The sequence below is a fragment of the Seriola aureovittata genome, chromosome 3 (genome assembly GCF_021018895.1).
Source record: "Seriola aureovittata isolate HTS-2021-v1 ecotype China chromosome 3, ASM2101889v1, whole genome shotgun sequence".
NCBI classification, from domain to species: domain Eukaryota; kingdom Metazoa; phylum Chordata; class Actinopteri; order Carangiformes; family Carangidae; genus Seriola; species Seriola aureovittata.
The window spans coordinates 31675332-31703270 of record NC_079366.1 but is presented as its reverse complement, the minus strand read 5'-3'; the positions used below and the strand labels follow the sequence as shown (position 1 = coordinate 31703270).

Genomic DNA, 27939 nt, shown 5'->3' with positions numbered 1-27939 from the left:
AGGATAAGGAGTGATGAAGAGTGTGTCAGGATGAGGATGAGGAATGATGAAGAGTGTGTCAGGATGAGGATGAGGAGTGAAGAGCATGTGTCAGGTTGAGGATGAGGAGTGATGAAGAGTCTGTGTCAGGAAGAGAATGAGGAGTGATGAAGAGTCTGTGTCAGGATGAGGATGAGGAGTGATGAAGAGTGTATCAGGATGAGGATGAGGAGTGAAGAGCGTGTGTCAGGATGAGGATGAGGAGTGAAGAGCGTGTGTCAGGATGAGGAGTGATGAAGAGTGTATCAGGATGAGGATGAGGAGTGAAGAGCGTGTGTCAGGATGAGGAGTGATGAAGAGTGTATCAGGATGAGGATGAGGAGTGATGAAGAGTCTGTGTCAGGATGAGAATGAGGAGTGATGAAGAGTGTGTGTCAGGATGAGAATGAGGAGTGATGAAGAGTGTGTGTCAGGATGTCGTTCCAGGACTTCCTGCGTCAGTTCTCTAGACTGGAGATCTGTAATCTGACCCCGGACGCTCTGAGTCAGGACTCCAGCAGCTTCTGGACCACAGTGACATTTGAAGGCGGGTGGAGGAGGGGCAGCACGGCGGGGGGCTGCAGGAACCACCCCAGTGAGAACATAAAAAATCATCATAAACTCTGAGCTCAGACCCAGCCAACAACCATCCGCAGTTACCTTTCACAATAAAAGCTGTCACTTCCTCTCTGCAGACACATTCTGGATCAACCCTCAGTATAAGATCTCTTTGCTGGAGGAGGACGACGACCCCGAGGACGACGAGGCCGCCTGCAGCTTCCTGGTGGCTCTGATGCAGAAAGACCGCCGCCGCTACCGCCGCCATGGACAGGACATGCACACCATCGGCTTCGCCATCTACGAGGTCAGAGGTCATGAAGGTGTAGTGTTATGATGTCACACAGCAACTCTCTGTCTTTATGGTGTACTGACTGCTGCTAACACTGCCAACACTGCTGCTAACATTGCTGCTAACACTGCTAACACTGCTGCTAACATTGCTGCTAACACTACTGCTTACACTGCTGCTAACACTGCTGCTTACACTGCTGCTAACATTGCTGCTAACACTACTGCTAACACTGCTGCTAACACTACTGCTAACACTGCTGCTAACACTACTGCTAACACTGCTGCTAACACTACTGCTAACACTGCTGCTAACACTGCTGCTAACACTGCTGCTTACACTCCTGCTAACACTGCTAACGTTGCTGCTAACACTAATGCTAACACTGCTGTTAACACTACTGCTAACACTGCTGCTAACACTACTGCTTACACTGCTGCTAACACTGCTAACCTTGCTGTAAACACTACTGCTTACACTGCTGCTAACACTGCTAACGTTGCTGCTAACACTACTGCTAACACTGCTGCTAACACTACTGCTTACACTGCTGCTAACACTGCTGCTAACACTACTGCTAACACTGCTGCTAACACTGCTAACGTTGCTGCTAACACTACTGCTTACACTGCTGCTAACACTGCTGCTAACACTACTGCTAACACTGCTGCTAACACTGCTGCTAACACTGCTAACGTTGCTGCTAACACTGCTGCTTACCACCAATCATCTTTGCAGAAGCCACATTTGTTTCCTCCAAGCAACATCCTCATTACCCCAAACACCAAAAACCACTTCAGACACCCCCACCCATCCTGAATGCTGTAGTAACCACATACCAACAGACTAGAAACCGCCTCAACAACATAGTAACCACAGTAACCATTTCAGTCACCCTAGCAACCACCACAAAAACTGGAGTAACCCCTCAGCAATGCCTCAGCAACCACCCACAACATCTTGGCGCTCACTGAGACACCACGCCACATAAAAAAAGCTTGCCAACATTCAGGTACCAACATACTTATGTCTTAGTAACCAACTGGTAACACCTAAGTAACCAAATGGTAACATCCTAGTAAACATCTAGCAACAGTTAGCACTAGCATGTTATCAGAACATGGGTGTGAGTGTGTAGTGAGTCTTCTTCTCTGTGTTTTGTCTCATTGACAGATTCCTGAGGAGGTGAGTCATCCAGTCTGAAACAAGTAAAACTTTTAATCACATTTAGCTTAAAGCTAACGTCCATCTGTCCGTCAGTACCGAGGCTGTCCCAGTGTCCACATGAAGAAGGATTTCTTCCTGCGTCACTCCTCCTGCGCTCGCTCCGAGACCTTCATCAACCTGCGAGAGGTGAGCGCTAGGCTCCGCCTCCCGCCAGGCGAGTACCTGGTCGTCCCGTCGACCTTCGAGCCTTCGAAGGAGGCCGACTTCGTCCTGAGGGTGTTCACCGAGAAACAGTCGGAGACTGAGTGAGTCCGTCAGAACCCAGACTGACAGTTACTCTAGTTCTTCATTGAGTCAGGAGGATGTTTAAACCTGTGATTCTGTGCAGGGAGATGGACGACGATGTGGAGGTGAACTTTGGAGAAGAGGTAAAAAATCTTCCTTTAAATCACCTTTACTTTGTTGCTCGTTCAAAACCAAAAAGAAAACAGAGACAACAGATGAACACACATTATCGTCTCTGTTGGGTCCTCTGTCCTTCATGATGTGGTCCTGGTCCTGGTCCTGCCAGAGAGACTGAGTCAAATCTAAACTGTTTTAGTTTTTATTTATTGTGAAGTTGTTTTATACAGTTGGTTTGATTTCTTCTGTTTGTCAATAATGAACGGACAGAAAAATCTGACAGGTATTTCCATCAATGATTGATTGATGAATCAGCTGATCAGTCCAGCTGTAGAGGACTGGTTGGGTTCTGGGGGTCATGTACAGTGGGGGTCAATAGTGGCCTAACAAGCTTTACTAAATAAATACATACATGGGCTTTGTGTTGATTGACCTTTGACCTTGGTGTCGTTCTTCTTCTCTGCAGGAGGAAATCTCAGAGAGTGACATCGATGATTCCTTCAGGTCCATGTTTGCTCAGCTGTCTGGAGATGTGAGTTTGTTTGAATGTAAAACCTGTTGATATCCAGCAGCAGGTTAGCATCCAGTCTAACTCCAATGCTAACAACGGTGACTCTGCTTGACATTCATAACGTTCTCTCTCATCAGGACATGGAGGTCTCAGTGCGAGAGCTCAGGACAATCCTGAACCGGGTCGTGTCCAAACGTGAGTTCAGATCCCTGTCCCTGGTGTTTAACCTGAACCAGGTGAGTTAACCAGCTGACTGTGGTCCTTCTTCTGTGGTTGTTGTGTGAACAGACAGAGACCTACAGACTGACGGGTTCAGTATGGAGTCCTGCAGAGCCATGGTCGGCCTCATGGACGTATCCTCACCTGTGTCATGTACCTGGAACCTGTTCTCCCTATTCTTTCTGTTCTCCCTGTTCTCTGTGTTCCCAGTGTTCTTTGTGTTCTCCGTGTTCTTTGTGTTCTCTGTGTTCTTTGTTCTCTTTGTTCTGTGTTCTCTGTGTTCTCCATGCTCCATGTTCTCTGTGTTCTTTGTTCTCTATTCTCCATGTTCTCTGTGTTCTCTATATTCTTTGTTCTCTGTGTTCTCTCTCTTCTCCCTGTTCTCCATGTTTCTTCTTCTCTCGTTGAAAGTTCTTGACTCGACCTCAGAAAGACGGCAGTGCTCGGCTCGGTCTGCTGGAGTTTCAGATTCTCTGGAACAAAATCAGGAAGTGGCTGGTGAGTCCGACATCACCTGTTCACAAACCTGAACCTGTAAGTTCAGAGGAGGAAGGTGATGTCGCTTTCAAAATAAAAGTTTGAGGTGACACCCTCACAGCAGTGATTCAAACTTCTACCTGAGTTCAGGTACAGAGTTGTTCATATACAACTTAATCATTCTTGTAAGCGCATGATGACATCACACAATGGTGTTTTATGATCCACCACAAAAACTCTAAAAATACCAAAGAATCGAAACGGTGACTCAGTGCTAAGGTGAGCACCTTAAGCACTCAGCCACCTGTTCACCTCAGTCAAGTCATAGTACAGTAAGGCATAAAAAGTCAGAAAAAAAAAATAGTATAGTTAGGTTTAAAAACAACATAGTATAGTAAAGCATAAAAATATCATGGTATAGTAACGCGTACAAATCTGATAGTAAGGCATACAAAAATCATAGTGTAGTAAGGAATACAAAAGATATAGTTTATTAAGGCAGAAAAAAAATCATAAAATCATCATAGTATAGTAAGGCATAAAAAGTCATAAAAATGACATCGTATTGTAAAGCATAAAAAATCATATTATACTAAGGCATAAAAACGTAATAGTATAGTAAGGCATAAAAGTTATAAAAAGGACATAGTATAGTTAGCCATAAAAAGTCATATTATACTAAGGCATGAAAACGTAATAGTGTAGTAAGGCATAAAAAGTCTTATTATAGTAAGGCATGAAAAATCATAGTATAGTAAGACATAAAAAGTCATAAAAATGACATAGTATAGTTAGGCATAAAAAGTCATAGTATAGTAAGGCATAAAAAGTCATAAAACCGTCATACTATAGGAAGGCATAAAAAGTCATGAAAACGTCATAGTATAGTAAGGCACAAAAAGTCATAAAAACGTAATAGTATAGTAAGGCATAAAAAGTCTTAGTATAGTATGTCATAAAAAGTCATAATAACAACATTGTATATTAAGGAATGAAAAGTCATATTATAGTAAGGCATGAAAAATCATAGTATAGTAAGGCATAAAAAGTCATAGTATAGTAAGGCATAAAAAGTCATAAAAACGTAATAGTATAGTAAGCCATAAAAAGTCATAAAACCGTCATAGTATAGTAAGGCATAAAAAGTCATAAAAACGTCATAATATAGTAAGCCATAAAAAGTCATAAAACCGTCATAGTATAGGAAGGCATAAAAAGTCTTGAAAACGTCATAGTATAGTAAGGCATAAAAAGTCATAAAAACGTCATAATATAGTAAGGCATAAAAAGTCATAAAAACGTAATAGAATAGTAAGGCATAAAAAGTCATAGTATAGTAAGGCATAAAAAGTCATAAAAATGACATAGTATAGTAAGGCATAAAAAGTCATAAAACCGTCATAATATAGTAAGCCATAAAAAGTCATAAAACCGTCATAGTATAGGAAGGCATAAAAAGTCTTGAAAACGTCATAGTATAGTAAGGCATAAAAAGTCATAAAAACGTCATAATATAGTAAGGCATAAAAAGTCATAAAAACGTCATAATATAGTAAGGCATAAAAAGTCATAAAAACGTAATAGAATAGTAAGGCATAAAAAGTCATATTATAGTAAGGCATAAAAAGTCATAGTATAGGAAGGCATAAAAAGTCATAAAAATGACATAGTATAGTAAGGCATAAAAAAGTCATAGTATAGTAAGGCATAAAAAGTCATAAAAACGTAATAGTATAGTAAGGCATAAAAAAGTCATAGTATAGTAAGGCATAAAAAGTCATAAAAACGTAATAGTATAGTAAGGCATAAAAAGTCATAGTATAGTAAGGCATAAAAAGTCATAAAAACGTCATAATATAGTAAGGCATGAAAAGTCATAAAAAAGTCATAGTATAGTAAGGCATAAAAAGTCATAAAAAAGTCATAATATAGTAAGGCATAAAAAGTCATAAAAACGTCATAATATAGTAAGGCATGAAAAGTCATAAAAAAGTCATATTATAGTAAGGCATAAAAAGTCATAGTATAGGAAGGCATAAAAAGTCATAAAAATGACATAGTATAGTAAGGCATAAAAAAGTCATAGTATAGTAAGGCATAAAAAGTCATAAAAACGTAATAGTATAGTAAGGCATAAAAAGTCATAGTATAGTAAGGCATAAAAAGTCATAAAAACGTCATAATATAGTAAGGCATGAAAAGTCATAAAAAAGTCATAGTATAGTAAGGCATAAAAAGTCATAAAAACGTCATAATATAGTAAGGCATGAAAAGTCATAAAAAAGTCATAGTATAGTAAGGCATAAAAAGTAATAAAAAGTCATAGTATAGTATGGCATAAAAAGTCATAGTATAGTTAGGCATAAAAAGTCATAAAAACGTCATAATATAGTAAGGCATGAAAAGTCATAAAAAAGACATACTATAGTAAGGCATGAAAAGTCATAAAAAAGACATAGTATAGTAAGGCATAAAAAGTCATAGTATAGGAAGGCAAAAAAAGTCATAAAAATGACATAGTATAGTTAGGCATAAAAAATAATAGTATAGTTAGGCATAAAAAGTCATAAAAACGTCATAATATAGTAAGGCATGAAAAGTCATAAAAAAGACATAGTATAGTAAGGCATAAAAAGTAATAGTATAGTAAGGCATAAAAAGTAATAGTATAGTAAGGCATAAAAAGTCATAAAAACGTCATAATATAGTAAGGCATGAAAAGTCATAAAAAAGACATAGTATAGTAAGGCATAAAAAGTAATAGTATAGTAAGGCATAAAAAGTCAAAAAAATGACATAGTATAGTAAGGCATAAAAAGTCAAAAAAATGACATAGTATAGTAAGGCATAAAAAGTCCAAAAAATGACATAGTATAGTAAGGCATAAAAAGTCCAAAAAATGACATAGTATAGTAAGGCATGAAAAGTCATAAAAACGTGATAGCATAGTAAGGCATAAAAAGTCATAGTATATTAAGACATGAAAACTCATGAAAACGTCATAGTATAGTAAGGCATAAAAAGTCATATTATACTAAGGCATAAAAAGTCATATTATACTAAGGCATAAAAAGTCATGTTATACTAAGGCATAAAAAGTCACATTTTAGTAAGGCATAAAAATTCATGAAAACTTCATAATATAGTAAGGCATAAAAAGTCATAAAACGTCATAATATAGTAAGGCATAAAAAGTCATAAAAACGTAATAGTATAGTAAGGCATAAAAAGTCATAGTATAGTAAGGCATGAAAAGTCATAAAAAAGTCATATTATAGTAAGGCATAAAAAGTCATAGTATAGGAAGGCAAAAAAAGTCATAAAAATGACATAGTATAGTAAGGCATAAAAATGTCATAGTATAGTAAGGCATAAAAAAGTCTTAGTATAGTATGTCATAAAAAAGTCATAAAAACGTCATAGTATAGTAAGGCATGAAAAGTCATATTATAGTAAGGCATGAAAACGTCATGTTATAATAAAGCATAAAAAGTCATAAAAAAGTCATAGTATATAGTAAGGCATAAAAAGTCATAAAAAGTCATTTTATATTGATGCATGAAAAGTCATAGTATAGTAAGGCATAAAAAGTCATAAAAACGTCATAATATAGTAAGGCAAAAAAAGTCATAAAAATGACATAGTATAGTATGTCATAAAAAGTCATAATAACAACATTGTATATTAAGGAATGAAAAGTCATATTATAGTAAGGCATGAAAAATCATAGTATAGTAAGGCATAAAAAGTCATAGTATAGTAAGGCATAAAAAGTCATAAAAACGTAATAGTATAGTAAGGCATAAAAAGTCATAGTATAGTAAGGCATAAAAAGTCATAAAAACGTCATACTATAGTAAGGCATAAAAAGTCATAAAAACGTAATAGTATAGTAAGGCATAAAAAGTCATAGTATAGTAAGGCATAAAAAGTCATAGTATAGTAAGGCATAAAAAGTCATAAAAACGTCATAATATAGTAAGGCATAAAAAGTCATAAAAACGTAATAGTATAGTAAGGCATAAAAAGTCATAGTATAGTAAGGCATAAAAAGTCATAAAAACGTAATAGTATAGTAAGGCATAAAAAGTCATAAAAACGTCATAATATAGTAAGGCATAAAAAGTCATAAAAAAGTCATTTTATATTGATGCATAAAAAGTCATAGTATAGTAAGGCATAAAAAGTCATAAAAACGTCATAATATAGTAAGGCAAAAAAAGTCATAAAAATGACATAGTATAGTAAGGCATAAAAAGTCATAGTATAGTAAGGCATAAAAAGTCATAAAAACGTAATAGTATAGTAAGGCATAAAAAGTCATAGTATAGTAAGACATAAAAAGTCATAAAAACGTCATAATATAGTAAGGCATAAAAAGTCATAAAAACGTAATAGTATAGTAAGGCATAAAAAGTCATAGTATAGTAAGGCATAAAAAGTCATAAAAACGTCATAATATAGTAAGGCAAAAAAAGTCATAAAAATGACATAGTATAGTAAGGCATAAAAATGTCATAGTATAGTAAGGCATAAAAAGTCATAAAAACGTAATAGTATAGTAAGGCATAAAAAGTCATAAAAACGTCATAATATAGTAAGGCAAAAAAAGTCATAAAAATGACATAGTATAGTAAGGCATAAAAATGTCATAGTATAGTAAGGCATAAAAAGTCATAAAAACGTAATAGTATAGTAAGGCATAAAAAGTCATAAAAACGTCATAATATAGTAAGGCATGAAAAGTCATAAAAAAGTCATATTATAGTAAGGCATAAAAAGTCATAGTATAGGAAGGCAAAAAAAGTCATAAAAATGACATAGTATAGTAAGGCATAAAAATGTCATAGTATAGTAAGGCATAAAAAAGTCTTAGTATAGTATGTCATAAAAAAGTCATAATAACAACATTGTATATTAAGGAATGAAAAGTCATATTATAGTAAGGCATGAAAACGTCATGTTATAGTAAAGCATAAAAAGTCATAAAAAGTCATAGTATAGTAAGGCATAAAAAGTCATAAAAAAGTCATTTTATATTGATGCATAAAAAGTCATAGTATAGTAAGGCATAAAAAGTCATAAAAACGTCATAATATAGTAAGGCAAAAAAAGTCATAAAAATGTCATAGTATAGTAAGGCATAAAAAGTCATAAAAACGTAATAGTATAGTAAGGCATAAAAAGTCATAAAAACGTAATAGTATAGTAAGGCATAAAAAGTCATAGTATAGTAAGGCATGAAAAGTCATAAAAAAGTCATATTATAGTAAGGCATAAAAAGTCATAATATAGGAAGGCAAAAAAAGTCATAAAAATGACATAGTATAGTAAGGCATAAAAAGTCATAAAAACGTCATAATATAGCAAGGCATAAAAAGTCATAAAAACGTAATAGTATAGGAAGGCATAAAAAGTCATAGTATAGTAAGGCATAAAAAGTCATAAAAAAGTCATAATATAGTAAGGCATAAAAAGTCATAAAAACGTAATAGTATAGGAAGGCATAAAAAGTCATAGTATAGTATGTCATAAAAAGTCATAATAACAACATTGTATATTAAGGAATGAAAAGTCATATTATAGTAAGGCATGAAAACGTCATGTTATAATAAAGCATAAAAAGTCATAAAAAGTCATAGTATAGTAAGGCATAAAAAGTCATAAAAAAGTCATTTTATATTGATGCATGAAAAGTCATAGTATAGTAAGGCATAAAAAGTCATAAAAACGTCATAATATAGTAAGGCAAAAAAAGTCATAAAAATGACATAGTATAGTATGTCATAAAAAGTCATAATAACAACATTGTATATTAAGGAATGAAAAGTCATATTATAGTAAGGCATGAAAAATCATAGTATAGTAAGGCATAAAAAGTCATAGTATAGTAAGGCATAAAAAGTCATAAAAACGTAATAGTATAGTAAGGCATAAAAAGTCATAGTATAGTAAGGCATAAAAAGTCATAAAAACGTCATACTATAGTAAGGCATAAAAAGTCATAAAAACGTAATAGTATAGTAAGGCATAAAAAGTCATAGTATAGTAAGGCATAAAAAGTCATAAAAACGTCATAATATAGTAAGGCATAAAAAGTCATAAAAACGTAATAGTATAGTAAGGCATAAAAAGTCATAGTATAGTATAGTAAGGCATAAAAAGTCATAAAAACGTAATAGTATAGTAAGGCATAAAAAGTCATAAAAACGTCATAATATAGTAAGGCATAAAAAGTCATAAAAAAGTCATTTTATATTGATGCATAAAAAGTCATAGTATAGTAAGGCATAAAAAGTCATAAAAACGTCATAATATAGTAAGGCAAAAAAAGTCATAAAAATGACATAGTATAGTAAGGCATAAAAATGTCATAGTATAGTAAGGCATAAAAAGTCATAAAAACGTAATAGTATAGTAAGGCATAAAAAGTCATAAAAACGTCATAATATAGTAAGGCAAAAAAAGTCATAAAAATGACATAGTATAGTAAGGCATAAAAATGTCATAGTATAGTAAGGCATAAAAATGTCATAAAAACGTAATAGTATAGTAAGGCATAAAAAGTCATAAAAACGTCATAATATAGTAAGGCATGAAAAGTCATAAAAAAGTCATATTATAGTAAGGCATAAAAAGTCATAGTATAGGAAGGCAAAAAAAGTCATAAAAATGACATAGTATAGTAAGGCATAAAAATGTCATAGTATAGTAAGGCATAAAAAGTCTTAGTATAGTATGTCATAAAAAGTCATAATAACAACATTGTATATTAAGGAATGAAAAGTCATATTATAGTAAGGCATGAAAACGTCATGTTATAGTAAAGCATAAAAAGTCATAAAAAGTCATAGTATAGTAAGGCATAAAAAGTCATAAAAAAGTCATTTTATATTGATGCATAAAAAGTCATAGTATAGTAAGGCATAAAAAGTCATAAAAACGTCATAATATAGTAAGGCAAAAAAAGTCATAAAAATGACATAGTATAGTAAGGCATAAAAATGTCATAGTATAGTAAGGCATAAAAAGTCATAAAAACGTAATAGTATAGTAAGGCATAAAAAGTCATAGTATAGTAAGGCATGAAAAGTCATAAAAAAGTCATATTATAGTAAGGCATAAAAAGTCATAATATAGGAAGGCAAAAAAAGTCATAAAAATGACATAGTATAGTAAGGCATAAAAAGTCATAAAAACGTCATAATATAGCAAGGCATAAAAAGTCATAAAAACGTAATAGTATAGGAAGGCATAAAAAGTCATAGTATAGTAAGGCATAAAAAGTCATAAAAAAGTCATAATATAGTAAGGCATAAAAAGTCATAAAAACGTAATAGTATAGGAAGGCATAAAAAGTCATAGTATAGTAAGGCATAAAAAGTCATAAAAAAGTCATAATATAGTAAGGCATAAAAAGTCATAAAAACGTAATAGTATAGTAAGGCATAAAAAGTCATAGTATAGTAAGGCATAAAAAGTCATAAAACCGTCATAGTATAGGAAGGCATAAAAAGTCTTGAAAACGTCATAATATAGTAAGGCATAAAAAGTCATAAAAACGTCATAATATAGTAAGGCATGAAAAGTCATAAAAAAGTCATATTATAGTAAGGCATAAAAAGTCATAGTATAGGAAGGCAAAAAAAGTCATAAAAATGACATAGTATAGTAAGGCATAAAAAGTCATAAAAACGTAATAGTATAGTAAGGCATAAAAAGTCATAGTATAGTAAGGCATAAAAATGTCATAGTATAGTAAGGCATAAAAAGTCATAAAAACGTAATAGTATAGTAAGGCATAAAAAGTCATAGTATAGTAAGGCATAAAAAGTCATAAAAACGTAATAGTATAGTAAGGCATAAAAAGTCATAGTATAGTAAGGCATAAAAAGTCATAAAAACGTCATAATATAGTAAGGCAAAAAAAGTCATAAAAATGACATAGTATAGTAAGGCATAAAAATGTCATAGTATAGTAAGGCATAAAAAGTCATAAAAACGTAATAGTATAGTAAGGCATAAAAAGTCATAGTATAGTAAGGCATAAAAAGTCATAAAAACGTCATTAATATAGTAAGGCAAAAAAAGTCATAAAAATGACATAGTATAGTAAGGCATAAAATTGTCATAGTATAGTAAGGCATAAAAAGTCATAAAAACGTAATAGTATAGTAAGGCATAAAAAGTCATAGTATAGTAAGGCATGAAAAGTCATAAAAAAGTCATATTATAGTAAGGCATAAAAAGTCATAATATAGGAAGGCAAAAAAAGTCATAAAAATGACATAGTATAGTAAGGCATAAAAATGTCATAGTATAGTAAGGCATAAAAAGTCTTAGTATAGTATGTCATAAAAAGTCATAATAACAACATTGTATATTAAGGAATGAAAAGTCATATTATAGTAAGGCATGAAAACGTCATGTTATAGTAAAGCATAAAAAGTCATAAAAAGTCATAGTATAGTAAGGCATAAAAAGTCATAAAAAAGTCATTTTATATTGATGCATAAAAAGTCATAGTATAGTAAGGCATAAAAAGTCATAGTATAGTAAGGCATAAAAAGTCATAAAAATGACATAGTATAGTAAGGCATAAAAATGTCATAGTATAGTAAGGCATAAAAAGTCATAAAAAAGTCATAATATAGTAAGGCATAAAAAGTCATAAAAACGTAATAGTATAGTAAGGCAAAAAAAGTCATAAAAATGTCATAGTATAGTAAGGCATAAAAAGTCATAAAAACGTAATAGTATAGTAAGGCATAAAAAGTCATAAAAACGTAATAGTATAGTAAGGCATAAAAAGTCATAGTATAGTAAGGCATAAAAAGTCATAAAAACGTCATAATATAGTAAGGCAAAAAAAGTCATAAAAATGACATAGTATAGTAAGGCATAAAAATGTCATAGTATAGTAAGGCATAAAAGGTCTTAGTATAGTATGTCATAAAAAGTCATAATAACAACATTGTATAGTAAGGCATAAAAAGTCATAGTATAGTAAGGCATAAAAAGTCATAAAAAAGTCATAAAAACGTCATAATATAGCAAGGCATAAAAAGTCATAAAAACGTAATAGTATAGTAAGGCATAAAAAGTCATAGTATAGTAAGGCATAAAAAGTCATAGTATAGTAAGGCATAAAAAGTCATAAAAACGTAATAGTATAGTAAGGCATAAAAAGTCATAGTATAGTAAGGCATAAAAAGTCATAAAACCGTCATAGTATAGGAAGGCATAAAAAGTCTTGAAAACGTCATAATATAGTAAGGCATGAAAAGTCATAAAAACGTCATAATATAGTAAGGCAAAAAAAGTCATAAAAATGACATAGCATAGTAAGGCATAAAAATGTCATAGTATAGTAAGGCATAAAAAGTCATAAAAACGTAATAGTATAGTAAGGCATAAAAAGTCATAGTATAGTAAGGCATGAAAAGTCATAAAAAAGTCATATTATAGTAAGGCATAAAAAGTCATAATATAGGAAGGCAAAAAAAGTCATAAAAATGACATAGTATAGTAAGGCATAAAAATGTCAAAGTATAGTAAGGCATAAAAAGTCATAAAAAAGTCATTTTATATTGATGCATAAAAAGTCATAGTATAGTAAGGCATAAAAAGTCATAGTATAGTAAGGCATAAAAAGTCATAAAAATGACATAGTATAGTAAGGCATAAAAATGTCATAGTATAGTAAGGCATAAAAAGTCATAAAAAAGTCATAATATAGTAAGGCATAAAAAGTCATAAAAACGTAATAGTATAGTAAGGCAAAAAAAGTCATAAAAATGTCATAGTATAGTAAGGCATAAAAAGTCATAAAAACGTAATAGTATAGTAAGGCATAAAAAGTCATAAAAACGTAATAGTATAGTAAGGCATAAAAAGTCATAGTATAGTAGGCATAAAAAGTCATAAAAAAGTCATAAAAACGTCATAATATAGTAAGGCAAAAAAAGTCATAAAAATGACATAGTATAGTAAGGCATAAAAATGTCATAGTATAGTAAGGCATAAAAGGTCTTAGTATAGTATGTCATAAAAAGTCATAATAACAACATTGTATAGTAAGGCATAAAAAGTCATAGTATAGTAAGGCATAAAAAGTCATAAAAACGTCATAATATAGCAAGGCATAAAAAGTCATAAAAACGTAATAGTATAGTAAGGCATAAAAAGTCATAGTATAGTAAGGCATAAAAAGTCATAGTATAGTAAGGCATAAAAAGTCATAAAAACGTAATAGTATAGTAAGGCATAAAAAGTCATAGTATAGTAAGGCATAAAAAGTCATAAAACCGTCATAGTATAGGAAGGCATAAAAAGTCTTGAAAACGTCATAATATAGTAAGGCATGAAAAGTCATAAAAACGTCATAATATAGTAAGGCAAAAAAAGTCATAAAAATGACATAGCATAGTAAGGCATAAAAATGTCATAGTATAGTAAGGCATAAAAAGTCATAAAAAAGTCATATTATAGTAAGGCATAAAAAGTCATAAAAACGTAATAGTATAGTAAGGCATAAAAAGTCATAAAAACGTCATAATATAGTAAGGCATGAAAAGTCATAAAAAAGTCATATTATAGTAAGGCATAAAAAGTCATAGTATAGGAAGGCAAAAAAAGTCATAAAAATGACATAGTATAGTAAGGCATAAAAATGTCATAGTATAGTAAGGCATAAAAAAGTCTTAGTATAGTATGTCATAAAAAAGTCATAATAACAACATTGTATATTAAGGAATGAAAAGTCATATTATAGTAAGGCATGAAAACGTCATGTTATAGTAAAGCATAAAAAGTCATAAAAAGTCATAGTATAGTAAGGCATAAAAAGTCATAAAAAAGTCATTTTATATTGATGCATAAAAAGTCATAGTATAGTAAGGCATAAAAAGTCATAGTATAGTAAGGCATAAAAAGTCATAAAAATGACATAGTATAGTAAGGCATAAAAATGTCATAGTATAGTAAGGCATAAAAAGTCATAAAAAAGTCATAATATAGTAAGGCATAAAAAGTCATAAAAACGTAATAGTATAGTAAGGCATAAAAAGTCATAGTATAGTAAGGCATAAAAAGTCATAGTATAGTAAGGCATAAAAAGTCATAAAACCGTCATAGTATAGGAAGGCATAAAAAGTCTTGAAAACGTCATAATATAGTAAGGCATAAAAAGTCATAGTATAGTAAGGCATAAAAAGTCATAAAAACGTCATAATATAGTAAGGCAAAAAAAGTCATAAAAATGACATAGTATAGTAAGGCATAAAAATGTCATAGTATAGTAAGGCATAAAAAGTCATAAAAACGTAATAGTATAGTAAGGCATAAAATGTCATAAAAACGTCATACTATAGTAAGGCATAAAAAGTCATAAAAACGTAATAGTATAGTAAGGCATAAAAAGTCATAAAAACGTCATAATATAGTAAGGCATAAAAAGTCATAAAAACGTAATAGTATAGTAAGGCATAAAAAGTCATAGTATAGGAAGGCAAAAAAAGTCATAAAAATGACATAGTATAGTAAGGCATAAAAAGTCTTAGTATATTATGTCATAAAAAGTCATAATAACAACATTGTATATTAAGGAATGAAAAGTCATAAAAAAGTCATAGTATAGTAAGGCATGAAAACGTCATGTTATAGTAAAGCATAAAAAGTCATAAAAAAGTCATAGTATAGTAAGGCATAAAAAGTCATAAAAATGTCATAGTATAGTAAGGCATAAAAATGTCATAGTATAGTAAGGCATAAAAAGTCATAAAAACGTAATAGTATAGTAAGGCATAAAAAAGTCGTAGTATAGTAAGGCATAAAAAGTCATAAAAACGTCATATATAGTAAGGCATAAAAAGTCATAAAAACGTAATAGTATAGTAAGGCATAAAAAGTCATAGTATAGTAAGGCATAAAAAGTCATAAAAAAGTAATAGTATAGTAAGGCATAAAAAGTCATAAAAACGTCATAATATAGTAAGGCATAAAAAGTCATAAAAAAGTCATTTTATATTGATGCATAAAAAGTCATAGTATAGTAAGGCATAAAAAGTCATAAAAACGTCATAATATAGTAAGGCAAAAAAAGTCATAAAAATGACATAGTATAGTAAGGCATAAAAATGTCATAGTATAGTAAGGCATAAAAAGTCATAAAAACGTAATAGTATAGTAAGGCATAAAAAGTCATAGTATAGTAAGGCATAAAAAGTCATAAAAACGTCATAATATAGTAAGGCATAAAAAGTCATAAAAACGTAATAGTATAGTAAGGCATAAAAAGTCATAGTATAGTAAGGCATAAAAAGTCATAAAAACGTAATAGTATAGTAAGGCATAAAAAGTCATAGTATAGTAAGGCATAAAAAGTCATAAAAACGTCATAATATAGTAAGGCATAAAAAGTCATAAAAACGTAATAGTATAGTAAGGCATAAAAAGTCATAGTATAGTAAGGCATAAAAAGTCATAAAAACGTCATAATATAGCAAGGCATAAAAAGTCATAAAAACATAATAGTATAGTAAGGCATAAAAAGTCATAGTATAGTAAGGCATAAAAAGTCATAAAAAAGTCATAATATAGTAAGGCATAAAAAGTCATAAAAACGTAATAGTATAGTAAGGCATAAAAAGTCATAGTATAGTAAGGCATAAAAAGTCATAAAACCGTCATAGTATAGGAAGGCATAAAATGTCTTGAAAACGTCATAGTATAGTAAGGCATAAAAAGTCATAAAAACGTCATAATATAGTAAGGCATAAAAAGTCATAAAAACGTCATAATATAGTAAGGCATGAAAAGTCATAAAAAAGTCATATTATAGTAAGGCATAAAAAGTCATAGTATAGGAAGGCAAAAAAAGTCATAAAAATGACATAGTATAGTAAGGCATAAAAATGTCATAGTATAGTAAGGCATAAAAAAGTCTTAGTATATTATGTCATAAAAAAGTCATAATAACAACATTGTATATTAAGGAATGAAAAGTCATATTATAGTAAGGCATGAAAACGTCATGTTATAGTAAAGCATAAAAAGTCATAAAAAAGTCATAGTATAGTAAGGCATAAAAAGTCATAAAAATGACATAGTATAGTAAGGCATAAAAATGTCATAGTATAGTAAGGCATAAAAAGTCATAAAAACGTAATAGTATAGTAAGGCATAAAAAGTCATAGTATAGTAAGGCATAAAAAGTCATAAAAAAGTAATAGTATAGTAAGGCATAAAAAGTCATAAAAACGTCATAATATAGTAAGGCATAAAAAGTCATAAAAAAGTCATTTTATATTGATGCATAAAAAGTCATAGTATAGTAAGGCATAAAAAGTCATAAAAACGTCATAATATAGTAAGGCAAAAAAAGTCATAAAAAAGTCATAATATAGTAAGGCAAAAAAAGTCATAAAAATGACATAGTATAGTAAGGCATAAAAATGTCATAGTATAGTAAGGCATAAAAAGTCATAAAAACGTAATAGTATAGTAAGGCATAAAAAGTCATAGTATAGTAAGGCATAAAAAGTCATAAAAACGTCATAATATAGTAAGGCATAAAAAGTCATAAAAACGTAATAGTATAGTAAGGCATAAAAAGTCATAGTATAGTAAGGCATAAAAAGTCATAAAAACGTCATAATATAGCAAGGCATAAAAAGTCATAAAAACATAATAGTATAGTAAGGCATAAAAAGTCATAGTATAGTAAGGCATAAAAAGTCATAAAAAGTCATAATATAGTAAGGCATAAAAAGTCATAAAAACGTAATAGTATAGTAAGGCATAAAAAGTCATAGTATAGTAAGGCATAAAAAGTCATAAAAACGTCATAGTATAGGAAGGCATAAAAATGTCTTGAAAACGTCATAGTATAGTAAGGCATAAAAAGTCATAAAAACGTCATAATATAGTAAGGCATAAAAAGTCATAAAAACGTCATAATATAGTAAGGCATAAAAAGTCATAAAAACGTCATAATATAGTAAGGCATAAAAAGTCATAGTATAGGAAGGCAAAAAAAGTCATAAAAATGACATAGTATAGTAAGGCATAAAAATGTCATAGTATAGTAAGGCATAAAAAGTCTTAGTATATTATGTCATAAAAAGTCATAATAACAACATTGTATATTAAGGAATGAAAAGTCATATTATAGTAAGGCATGAAAACGTCATGTTATAGTAAAGCATAAAAAGTCATAAAAAGTCATAGTATAGTAAGGCATAAAAAGTCATAAAAATGACATAGTATAGTAAGGCATAAAAATGTCATAGTATAGTAAGGCATAAAAAGTCATAAAAACGTAATAGTATAGTAAGGCATAAAAAGTCATAGTATAGTAAGGCATAAAAAGTCATAAAAAAGTAATAGTATAGTAAGGCATAAAAAGTCATAAAAACGTCATAATATAGTAAGGCATAAAAAGTCATAAAGTCATTTTATATTGATGCATAAAAAGTCATAGTATAGTAAGGCATAAAAAGTCATAAAAACGTCATAATATAGTAAGGCAAAAAAAGTCATAAAAACGTCATAATATAGTAAGGCAAAAAAAGTCATAAAAATGACATAGTATAGTAAGGCATAAAAATGTCATAGTATAGTAAGGCATAAAAAGTCATAAAAACGTAATAGTATAGTAAGGCATAAAAAGTCATAGTATAGTAAGGCATAAAAAGTCATAAAAACGTCATAATATAGTAAGGCATAAAAAGTCATAAAAACGTAATAGTATAGTAAGGCATAAAAAGTCATAATATAGCAAGGCATAAAAAGTCATAAAAAAGTCATAATATAGCAAGGCATAAAAAGTCATAAAAATGTCATAGTATAGTAAGGCATAAAAAGTCATAGTATAGTAAGGCATAAAAAGTCATAAAAAAGTCATAATATAGTAAGGCATAAAAAGTCATAAAAAAGTCATAGTATAGTAAGGCATAAAAAGTCATAGTATAGTAAGGCATAAAAAGTCATAAAAACGTCATAGTATAGGAAGGCATAAAAATGTCTTGAAAACGTCATAGTATAGTAAGGCATAAAAAGTCATAAAAACGTCATAATATAGTAAGGCATAAAAAGTCATAAAAACGTCATAATATAGTAAGGCATGAAAAGTCATAAAAAAGTCATATTATAGTAAGGCATAAAAAGTCATAGTATAGGAAGGCAAAAAAAGTCATAAAAATGACATAGTATAGTAAGGCATAAAAATGTCATAGTATAGTAAGGCATAAAAAGTCATAGTATAGTAAGGCATAAAAAGTCATAAAAACGTCATAATATAGTAAGGCATGAAAAGTCATAAAAAAGTCATATTATAGTAAGGCATAAAAAGTCATAGTATAGTAAGGCATAAAAAGTCATAAAAACGTCATAATATAGTAAGGCAAAAAAAGTCATAAAAATGACATAGTATAGTAAGGCATAAAAAGTCATAAAAATGTCATAGTATAGTAAGGCATAAAAAGTCATAGTATAGTAAGGCATAAAAAGTCATAAAAACGTCATAATATAGCAAGGCATAAAAAGTCATAAAAACGTAATAGTATAGTAAGGCATAAAAAGTCATAGTATAGTAAGGCATAAAAAGCCATAATACCGTCATAGTATAGTAAGGCATAAAAAGTCTTGAAAACGTCATAGTATAGTAAGGCATAAAAAGTCATAAAAACGTCATAATATAGTAAGGCATAAAAAGTCATAAAAACGTCATAATATAGTAAGGCATGAAAAGTCATAAAAAAGTCATATTATAGTAAGGCATAAAAAGTCATAGTATAGGAAGGCAAAAAAAGTCATAAAAATGACATAGTATAGTAAGGCATAAAAATGTCATAGTATAGTAAGGCATAAAAATGTCATAAAAACGTAATAGTATAGTAAGGCATAAAAAGTCATAGTATAGTAAGGCATAAAAATGTCATAGTATAGTAAGGCATAAAAAGTCATAAAAACGTAATAGTATAGTAAGGCATAAAAAGTCATAGTATAGGAAGGCATAAAAATGTCATAGTATAGTAAGGCATAAAAAGTCATAAAAACGTAATAGTATAGTAAGGCATAAAAAGTCATAGTATAGGAAGGCAAAAAAAGTCATAAAAATGACATAGTATAGTAAGGCATAAAAATGTCATAGTATAGTAAGTCATAAAAAGTCTTAGTATAGTATGTCATAAAAAGTCATAATAACAACATTGTATATTAAGGAATGAAAAGTCATATTATAGTAAGGCATGAAAACGTCATGTTATAGTAAAGCATAAAAAGTCATAAAAAGTCATAGTATAGTAAGGCATAAAAAGTCATAAAAAAGTCATTTTATATTGATGCATAAAAAGTCATAGTATAGTAAGGCATAAAAAGTCATAAAAACGTCATAATATAGTAAGGCAAAAAAAGTCATAAAAATGACATAGTATAGTAAGGCATAAAAATGTCATAGTATAGTAAGGCATAAAAAGTCATAAAAATGTAATAGTATAGTAAGGCATAAAAAGTCATAGTATAGTAAGGCATAAAAAGTCATAAAAACGTCATAATATAGTAAGGCATAAAAAGTCATAAAAACGTAATAGTATAGAAAGTCATAAAAACGTAATAGTATAGTAAGGCATAAAAAGTCATAGTATAGTAAGGCATAAAAAGTCATAAAAACGTCATAATATAGTAAGGCATGAAAAGTCATAAAAAAGTCATAGTATAGTAAGGCATAAAAAGTCATAAAAACGTCATAATATAGTAAGGCATGAAAAGTCATAAAAAAGTCATATTATAGTAAGGCATAAAAAGTCATAGTATAGGAAGGCAAAAAAAGTCATAAAAATGACATAGTATAGTAAGGCATAAAAATGTCATAGTATAGTAAGGCATAAAAAGTCATAAAAACGTAATAGTATAGTAAGGCATAAAAAGTCATAGTATAGTAAGGCATAAAAAGTCATAAAAACGTCATAATATAGTAAGGCATGAAAAGTCATAAAAAGTCATAGTATAGTAAGGCATAAAAAGTCATAAAAAAGTCATAATATAGTAAGGCATAAAAAGTAATAAAAAGTCATAGTATAGTATGGCATAAAAAGTCATAGTATAGTTAGGCATAAAAAGTCATAAAAACGTCATAATATAGTAAGGCATGAAAAGTCATAAAAAAGACATACTATAGTAAGGCATGAAAAGTCATAAAAACGTAATAGTATAGTAAGTCATAAAAACGTCATAATATAGTAAGGCATAAAAAGTCATAAAAACGTCATAATATAGTAAGGCAAAAAAAGTCATAAAAATGACATAGTATAGTAAGGCATAAAAATGTCATAGTATAGTAAGGCATAAAAAGTCATAAAAACGTCATAGTATAGTAAGGCATAAAAAGTCATAGTATAGTAAGGCATAAAAAGTCATAAAAACGTCATAATATAGTAAGGCATGAAAAGTCATAAAAAAGTCATAGTATAGTAAGGCATAAAAAGTCATAAAAAAGTCATAATATAGTAAGGCACAAAAAGTAATAAAAAGTCATAGTATAGTATGGCATAAAAAGTCATAGTATAGTTAGGCATAAAAAGTCCAAAAAATGACATAGTATAGTAAGGCATGAAAAGTCATAAAAACGTGATAGCATAGTAAGGCATAAAAAGTCATAGTATATTAAGACATGAAAACTCATGAAAACGTCATAGTATAGTAAGGCATAAAAAGTCATATTATACTAAGGCATAAAAAGTCATATTATACTAAGGCATAAAAAGTCATGTTATACTAACGCATAAAAAGTCACATTTTAGTAAGGCATAAAAATTCATGAAAACTTCATAATATAGTAAGGCATAAAAAGTCATAAAAACGTAATAGTATAGTAAGGCATAAAAAGTCATAGTATAGTAAGGCATAAAAAGTCATAAAAACGTAATAGTATAGTAAGGCATAAAAAGTCATAGTATAGGAAGGCATAAAAAGTCATAAAAATGACATAGTATAGTTAGGCATAAAAAGTCATAAAACCGTCATAGTATAGGAAGGCATAAAAAGTCATGAAAACGTCATAATATAGTAAGTCATAAAAAGTCATAAAAACGTAATAGTATAGTAAGCCATAAAAAGTCATAAAAACGTCATAATATAGTAAGGCATGAAAAGTCATAAAAAAGTCATAGTATAGTAAGGCATAAAAAGTCATAAAACCGTCATAGTATAGGAAGGCATAAAAAGTCATGAAAACGTCATATTATAGTAAGGCATGAAAAGTCATAAAAAAGTCATAGTATAGTAAGGCATAAAAAGTCATAAAAACGTCATATTATAGTAAGGCATGAAAAGTCATAAAAAAGTCATAGTATAGTAAGGCATAAAAAGTCATAAAAACGTCATAATATAGTAAGGCATAAAAAGTCATAAAAACGTCATAATATAGTAAGGCATAAAAAGTCATAAAAAGGTCATAATATAGTAAGGCATAAAAAGTCATAAAAACGTCATAATATAGTAAGGCATGAAAAGTCATAAAAAAGTCATAATTTAGTAAGGCATAAAAAGTCATAAAAAAGACATAGTATAGTAAGGCATAAATAGTCATAAAAAGGTCATAGTGTAGAAAGGCACAAAAATGTCATAGAATAGTAAGGCATACAAACATCATAGTGCAGTAAGTGATACAAAAGATATAGTTTATTGAGGCATAAAAATTCACAAATAGTCATAATATAGTAAGGCATGAATAGTTATAAAAACATCATAGTATAGTAAGGCATAAAATGTCATAAAAACAACATAGTATAGTAAGGCACAAAAAGTCAAAAACGCATACAAATCTGATAGTAAGGCATAGAAACATCATAGTGTAGTAGGGAATACAAAAGATATAGTTTATTGAGGTATAAAAACTCACAAAATGTAATAGTATAGTATGGCAGAAAAAATCATAAAACATCATAGTATAATAAGGCATAAAATCAATATAGCATAGTAAGGCATAAAAAGTCATAAAAATGACATCGTATTGTAAAGCATAAAAAGTCATATTATACTAAGGCATAAGAATGTCATGAAAACAACATAGTATAGTAAGCAGAAAAAGTTATAGAAAAAACATAGTATAGTTAGGGATAAAAAGTCATCGTATAGTAAGACATAAAAAGTTATGAGTACATCATAGTATGGTTAGGCATAAAAAGTCATAGTATAGGAAGGCATAAAAGGTCATAAAAACGTCACAGTATAGTAAGGCATAAAAGCTCATATTATACTAAGGCATAAAAAGTCATAAAAATGTCATAGTATAGTAAGGCATAAAAAGTCATAGAATAGTAAGGCATTAAAAGTCATAAAAAAGTCACAGTATAGTAAGGCATAAAAAGTCATATTAAGGCATAAAAAGTCAGTAAAACAACATAATATAGTAAGTCATAAAAAGTCATAGTATAGTAAGGCATAAAAAGTCAGTAAAACGTCATAGTATTGTAAGGCATAAAAACTCACAAAAATGTCAAAGTATAATAAGGCATAAAAAGTCATAGTATAGTAAGGCATAAAAAGTAATTAAAAAAATCATAGTATAGTTAGGCACAAAACATCATAGTAAAGTAAGGCATAAAAAGTCACAAAAATGTCATAGTATATTAAGGCATAAAAAGTAATAAAAAAAATCATATTATAGTTAGGCATAAAAAATAATAGTATAGTTAGGCATGAAAAGTCATAAAAACGTAATAGTATAGTAAGGCATAAAAAGTCATAAAAACATAATAGTATAGTAAGGCATAAAAAGTCATAGTATAGTAAGGTATAAAAAGTCATAATATAGTAAGGCATAAAAAGTCATAGTATTGTAAGTCATAAAAACTCATAAAAACGACATAGTATAGTAAGGCATAAAAACATCATAGTATAGCAAGGCATAAAAAGTCATAGTATAGTAAGGCATAAAAACATCATAGTATAGCAAAGCATAAAAATTCATAAAAATGACATAGTATATTAAGGCATAAAAAGTCATAAAAACTACATGTTATAGTAAGGCATAAAAAGTCATAGTATTGTAAGGCATAAAAAGTCATTAAAAAAATCATATTATAGTTAGGCACAAAACATCATAGTAGAGTAAGGCATAAAAAGTCACAAAATGTCATAGTATATTAAGGCATAAAAAGTAATAAAAAAAATCATATTATAGTTAGGCACAAAACATCATAGTATAGTAAGGCATAAAAAGTCATAAAAACGACATAGTATATTAAGGCATAAAAATTCATAATATAGTAAGGTATAAAAAGTCATATTATAGTAAGGAATAAAAAGTCATGAAAACGACAGTATAGTAAAGCATAAAATGTCATAAAAAGTCATAGTATAGTTAGGCACAAAACATCATAGTATATTAAGGCTTAAAAAGTCATAAAAACTACATGTTGTATAGTAAGGCATAAAAGTCATATTATACTAAGGCATTAAAAGTCATAAAAACGACATTGTATAGTAATACACAAAAATTAACACAAGTAAACATAGTGAAACAACATACATTGACATTTTTCTAATGACGTTATGTACCACTGCGATATCCTTACGTGACATGAGCCTTCAGATGGTCTTCACTCTTGGAGGGCACATTGAAAACGATCTAATGTGATTTCACTCCAAATATGGTGTGAACGAGTTCACTCAGATATTGGTAGTGGTACATGTCCCTACCGTCCATATGCAAACCTACGCGCTTGCTATGAAGTGACTAGTGACTGCAGCAGGTTAATGTACTGCAGTAACGGTGAACTACAGTGGTCAGTGCTCAGTGTTTCCTGTGACCTGCTGAATGTGATGTCATGACCTGTTTCTCTGCAGGGGATCTTCAGGGAGTTTGACCTGGATAAGTCCGGGTGTATGAGCTCCTATGAGATGCGTCTGGCTCTGGAAAATGGCGGTAATTCCTCCTGAAGCTGAAAGTCACAGCGTCACTCACTCAGAGTCTTTCCCTAACCTGTGACATCCTCTGTCCTCAGGCTTCAAACTCAACAACAAGCTCTACCAGATGCTGGTCGCTAGATACGCCGACAACGAGATCATTGACTTCGACAACTTCACCTGCTGCCTGGTCAAACTGGAGGCCATGTTCAGTACGTAAGCCGGGGACCGGGTCTGAGATACTGTTGTTAGGATGAAGAACAGACTTCCTGTTGTTGTCAAACCAGATCAATGAAGCTCAAACTGTGTCACTGTGGAGCTCAATGTTTAAATGTGGATGCAGATGAAAAAGTTTTCTCTTATTCACACTAATTTTAATATGAAAATAAGACTCAGATTAAACTGATTGAACTGCAGTTCACATAGAGGTCGTCATGGTCGTGGTTCAAAGGTTGAATGGAAGACAGCAAGGTCTGACAGGTGAGGAGATCCAGGTGTTTCAACTCTGATGTTAGTTCAGTTTCTATAGACACCTGGTTCTCCTCACCTGTCAGTCAGAACTTCAGGTACCTACAGAGGTGTAGCTGCTCCCTCTGCTGGACCACAGAGTGAACTACTTCAAACACTGTGAGGTCCACACTAAATGTTACAGGTCATATTTTATTTTATTTTCATGTTCAAATGCGGTTTGATGTGTGATCTCAGAATTACAATTTTTACAGAGTGACTTGAACGCAGCACTTAGAGCTTCAGATCCAGGTTCAGGACTTCCTGTTGTGTTTGTTTTCAGAGGCGTTCCAGGAGCTGGACAGAGACGGGACAGGAACCGTGGAGATGAACATCACCGAGGTACAAAGAACCAGACGAAACCAGAAACTGGTTTAACAGTCAGACCCAGTTACTGAGGCGTTCACAGTCTGTAGGTAAACTCAGTGTCCACTGTGCTCTCTCCTCAGTGGCTCTACATGACCATGTGTGGATGAAGAACTTCCTGCTGCTGAACTTCAAGTGCCTCCAACAGGAAGATCAACACAACAGCTGATTACCAACCTGAGCATGAACACACCACTGCAGCTCCACCACACTGCTGCACAGCACTGCAGTTCTACAGTACTACCACATTACTGCAGTACTACTGCAGTACTACTACAGCACTGTAGCGCAGCAGTGCTGTGCTGCTCTGTGCTCAACAACATCACAGTCTTCCAGTCAGTTGCTGGTTGTTGAGGATCACTGCTGCTGAGCACAAACACATGACATAAAGATGATCAAAATAATCTGAGTGAAGTCATCATAAACTTTTTGAACTAGATTTTTGCCTAATCTAAAGTAATCTAGAATCTGGTCAGTTCATGTTTTTACAATTAAAGCTTTAATTAACTTCCTGTCTCCTGCTGCCACAGGCCTGTTGGTTCCTGTGTTCTGTTGGTTCTCGTGTGTCCTGTTGATTCCTGTGTTCTGTTGGTACCTGTGTTCTGTTGGTTCCTGTGTTCTGTTGGTTCTCGTGTGTCCTGTTGGTTCTCGTGTGTCCTGTTGGTTCTCGTGTGTCCTGTTGGTTCCTGTGTTCTGTTGGTTCTCGTGTGTCCTGTTGGTTCCTGTGTCCTGTTGGTTCTCGTGTGTCCTGTTGGTTCCTGTGTTCTGTTGGTTCCTGTTTCCTGTTGGTTCTGGCAGCAGTGATCCTCCACACACTGAGCTCAGACACAGTGTGGTTTACTGCAGTAGTACTACATATTCACAGTACTACATTACTACTAAAGTACTACAGCATCACAGTACTGAAGCCTAAACACTGTAAACTCTGCTGCTGTATTTACTCACTGTCTCAGCTAGAGGGCGCTAAAACTCAGACATTATGTCCTCCGCATTTATTTATTAATGAGACTGAACCTCTCTCACATCTCCACTGCTGGATCCTGATTCTCTCACCTCCACCTGCAGGGGCGAGGGATGTCCGCCTGTGAGTCAGAGCTCTGGGTTAACTTTCTCTAAAGTACACTGGAGGCCTCATGAGGTGTAGGCAGGTGATGGAGGCGTTCAGGTTCAGCTTGGTCAAACAAACACTGATGTAGCAGCTTCATGTTTTAACTTAATAAAGAAACAGATAAAGATTTTGTCTCTGTGTCTGATTTACACTGAACTCAACACCAACATCATGTGCCCACACACCTGTTCACAGTTTCTGCCAGGTCAGGTGATGTTAAGAGTAAAGCTCAGAGGAAACATTTGGTCATACATGCATCAAAAGTTTGAGAATAACATCATCTTCTTATTTTAATAAATAAGATTAATATTAGGTTTGTATGACCACAGGATACGGAGGCACAAAGACTTCAAAATTAAATCAATATCTAAATAACTGATCACATGGATAAAATATGACTGAAATTTGTTTAATTATTTTCATATTTTTATTTCCCACTGACTTTTATTTCCATCATGTGACTTCACACAGAACATTTTATTGTTTCCAGGCAGAAATGAACTTGTGTTCAAGTGACGCTGGTCATGAACTGTTTACAGACTATGTATTATTTTAATATCTATAATATCTATAACAGCTGGTCCTCACAACAGACCCTCCGTCCAGAGTCCAGACTCAAACCTCACACAGTTCCTGAGGAGTCAGTGCGTATTGAAACATCCGCTCAGTTCTCCCGCCTCCACAGTTTATCCTAAACAACACAAACACAGATGTTCTGCTTCCTCCAGCCTCAGACCTGCTGCTGCCAGACTCCCTTTAAAAAACCTCTGTTTTTCTTTAGCGGGGTCTGACGGTCTGTCCGCTCAGGACCGTCCCTCCACCGGGCCCAGCAGGACGGCCTGGGCCTCCAGCAGAGTGGTGTCGGTTTTGGCCCCCAGGAAGCGGGCTGTGAGCTCCAGGTCCTGTAGCCGCAGACGGACTCTGCTTCCCCGCTGCAGCTTCTCCCCTCCGTCCTTGGGCCGCCGGCACACACAGTGGAACTTCCCGCCGAAGTCGATGTACAGGTCGTCCTTGACCACGTGGAAGATCCTCCCGACCACCACTTTGTCCCGGGACGGTCCCATCTGGATATACGGGGACCGGCGGAGGAGCGAGGCGAAACTTTCGTCCCTGCTGGAGGAGGAGCCCCCCGGGCCGCCCTTGTCGCTCGCCGCCTCCCGCCGGAGCTCCGACTGCAGGTCGAAGGCAGCAGCGAAGCCGGATCTGGGTCTGTCCGGGGGGGGCTGGTCACCGCCAGAGGCACCGCTGGAGTCTGAGCTGAAGGAGCTTCTGATGAACCTACAGGAGGTGAACCAGAGTCCATACCTGGTCCGGGACACGACCGTCCACAAGGCCGCCATGTTGTCCCTCAGTCACTCGAGCAGGAAGGCCTTTCAACTTCCGGTAGAGGAAAACGGTCAGCGC

General features: G+C 31.9%; 2 protein-coding genes across 2 annotated transcripts in view; one reads left to right on the top strand and one right to left on the bottom strand.

Moving 5' to 3' along the window:
- capn1b (calpain 1, (mu/I) large subunit b) overlaps nt 1-27065 on the top strand; it is a 35293-nt gene extending 8228 nt beyond the window's left edge. The window contains exons 11-23 of the mRNA XM_056372705.1: nt 453-613; nt 714-883; nt 2042-2053; nt 2129-2340; nt 2424-2463; nt 2904-2969; nt 3086-3143; nt 3237-3301; nt 3597-3665; nt 24495-24573; nt 24653-24766; nt 25345-25403; nt 25511-27065. Of these exons, the coding sequence (XP_056228680.1) occupies nt 453-613; nt 714-883; nt 2042-2053; nt 2129-2340; nt 2424-2463; nt 2904-2969; nt 3086-3143; nt 3237-3301; nt 3597-3665; nt 24495-24573; nt 24653-24766; nt 25345-25403; nt 25511-25537 (1132 nt within the window). The 3' untranslated portion in view covers nt 25538-27065. The remainder of the gene's footprint in view (nt 1-452; nt 614-713; nt 884-2041; nt 2054-2128; nt 2341-2423; nt 2464-2903; nt 2970-3085; nt 3144-3236; nt 3302-3596; nt 3666-24494; nt 24574-24652; nt 24767-25344; nt 25404-25510) is intronic.
- Nucleotides 26929-27935, bottom strand: mrps28 (mitochondrial ribosomal protein S28). The gene has a single exon (XM_056372744.1). It carries the CDS (start codon nt 27873-27875, stop codon nt 27339-27341), a length of 537 nt encoding a protein of 178 aa, XP_056228719.1. The 5' UTR covers nt 27876-27935; the 3' UTR covers nt 26929-27338.
- Nucleotides 27936-27939: the final 4 nt, after the last annotated feature.

Excerpts from the sequence above, each read along its gene's own strand:
- mrps28 (XM_056372744.1), bottom strand. The coding sequence starts at position 27,875 with ATGGCGGCCTTGTGGACGGTCGTGTCCCGGACCAGGTATGGACTCTGG.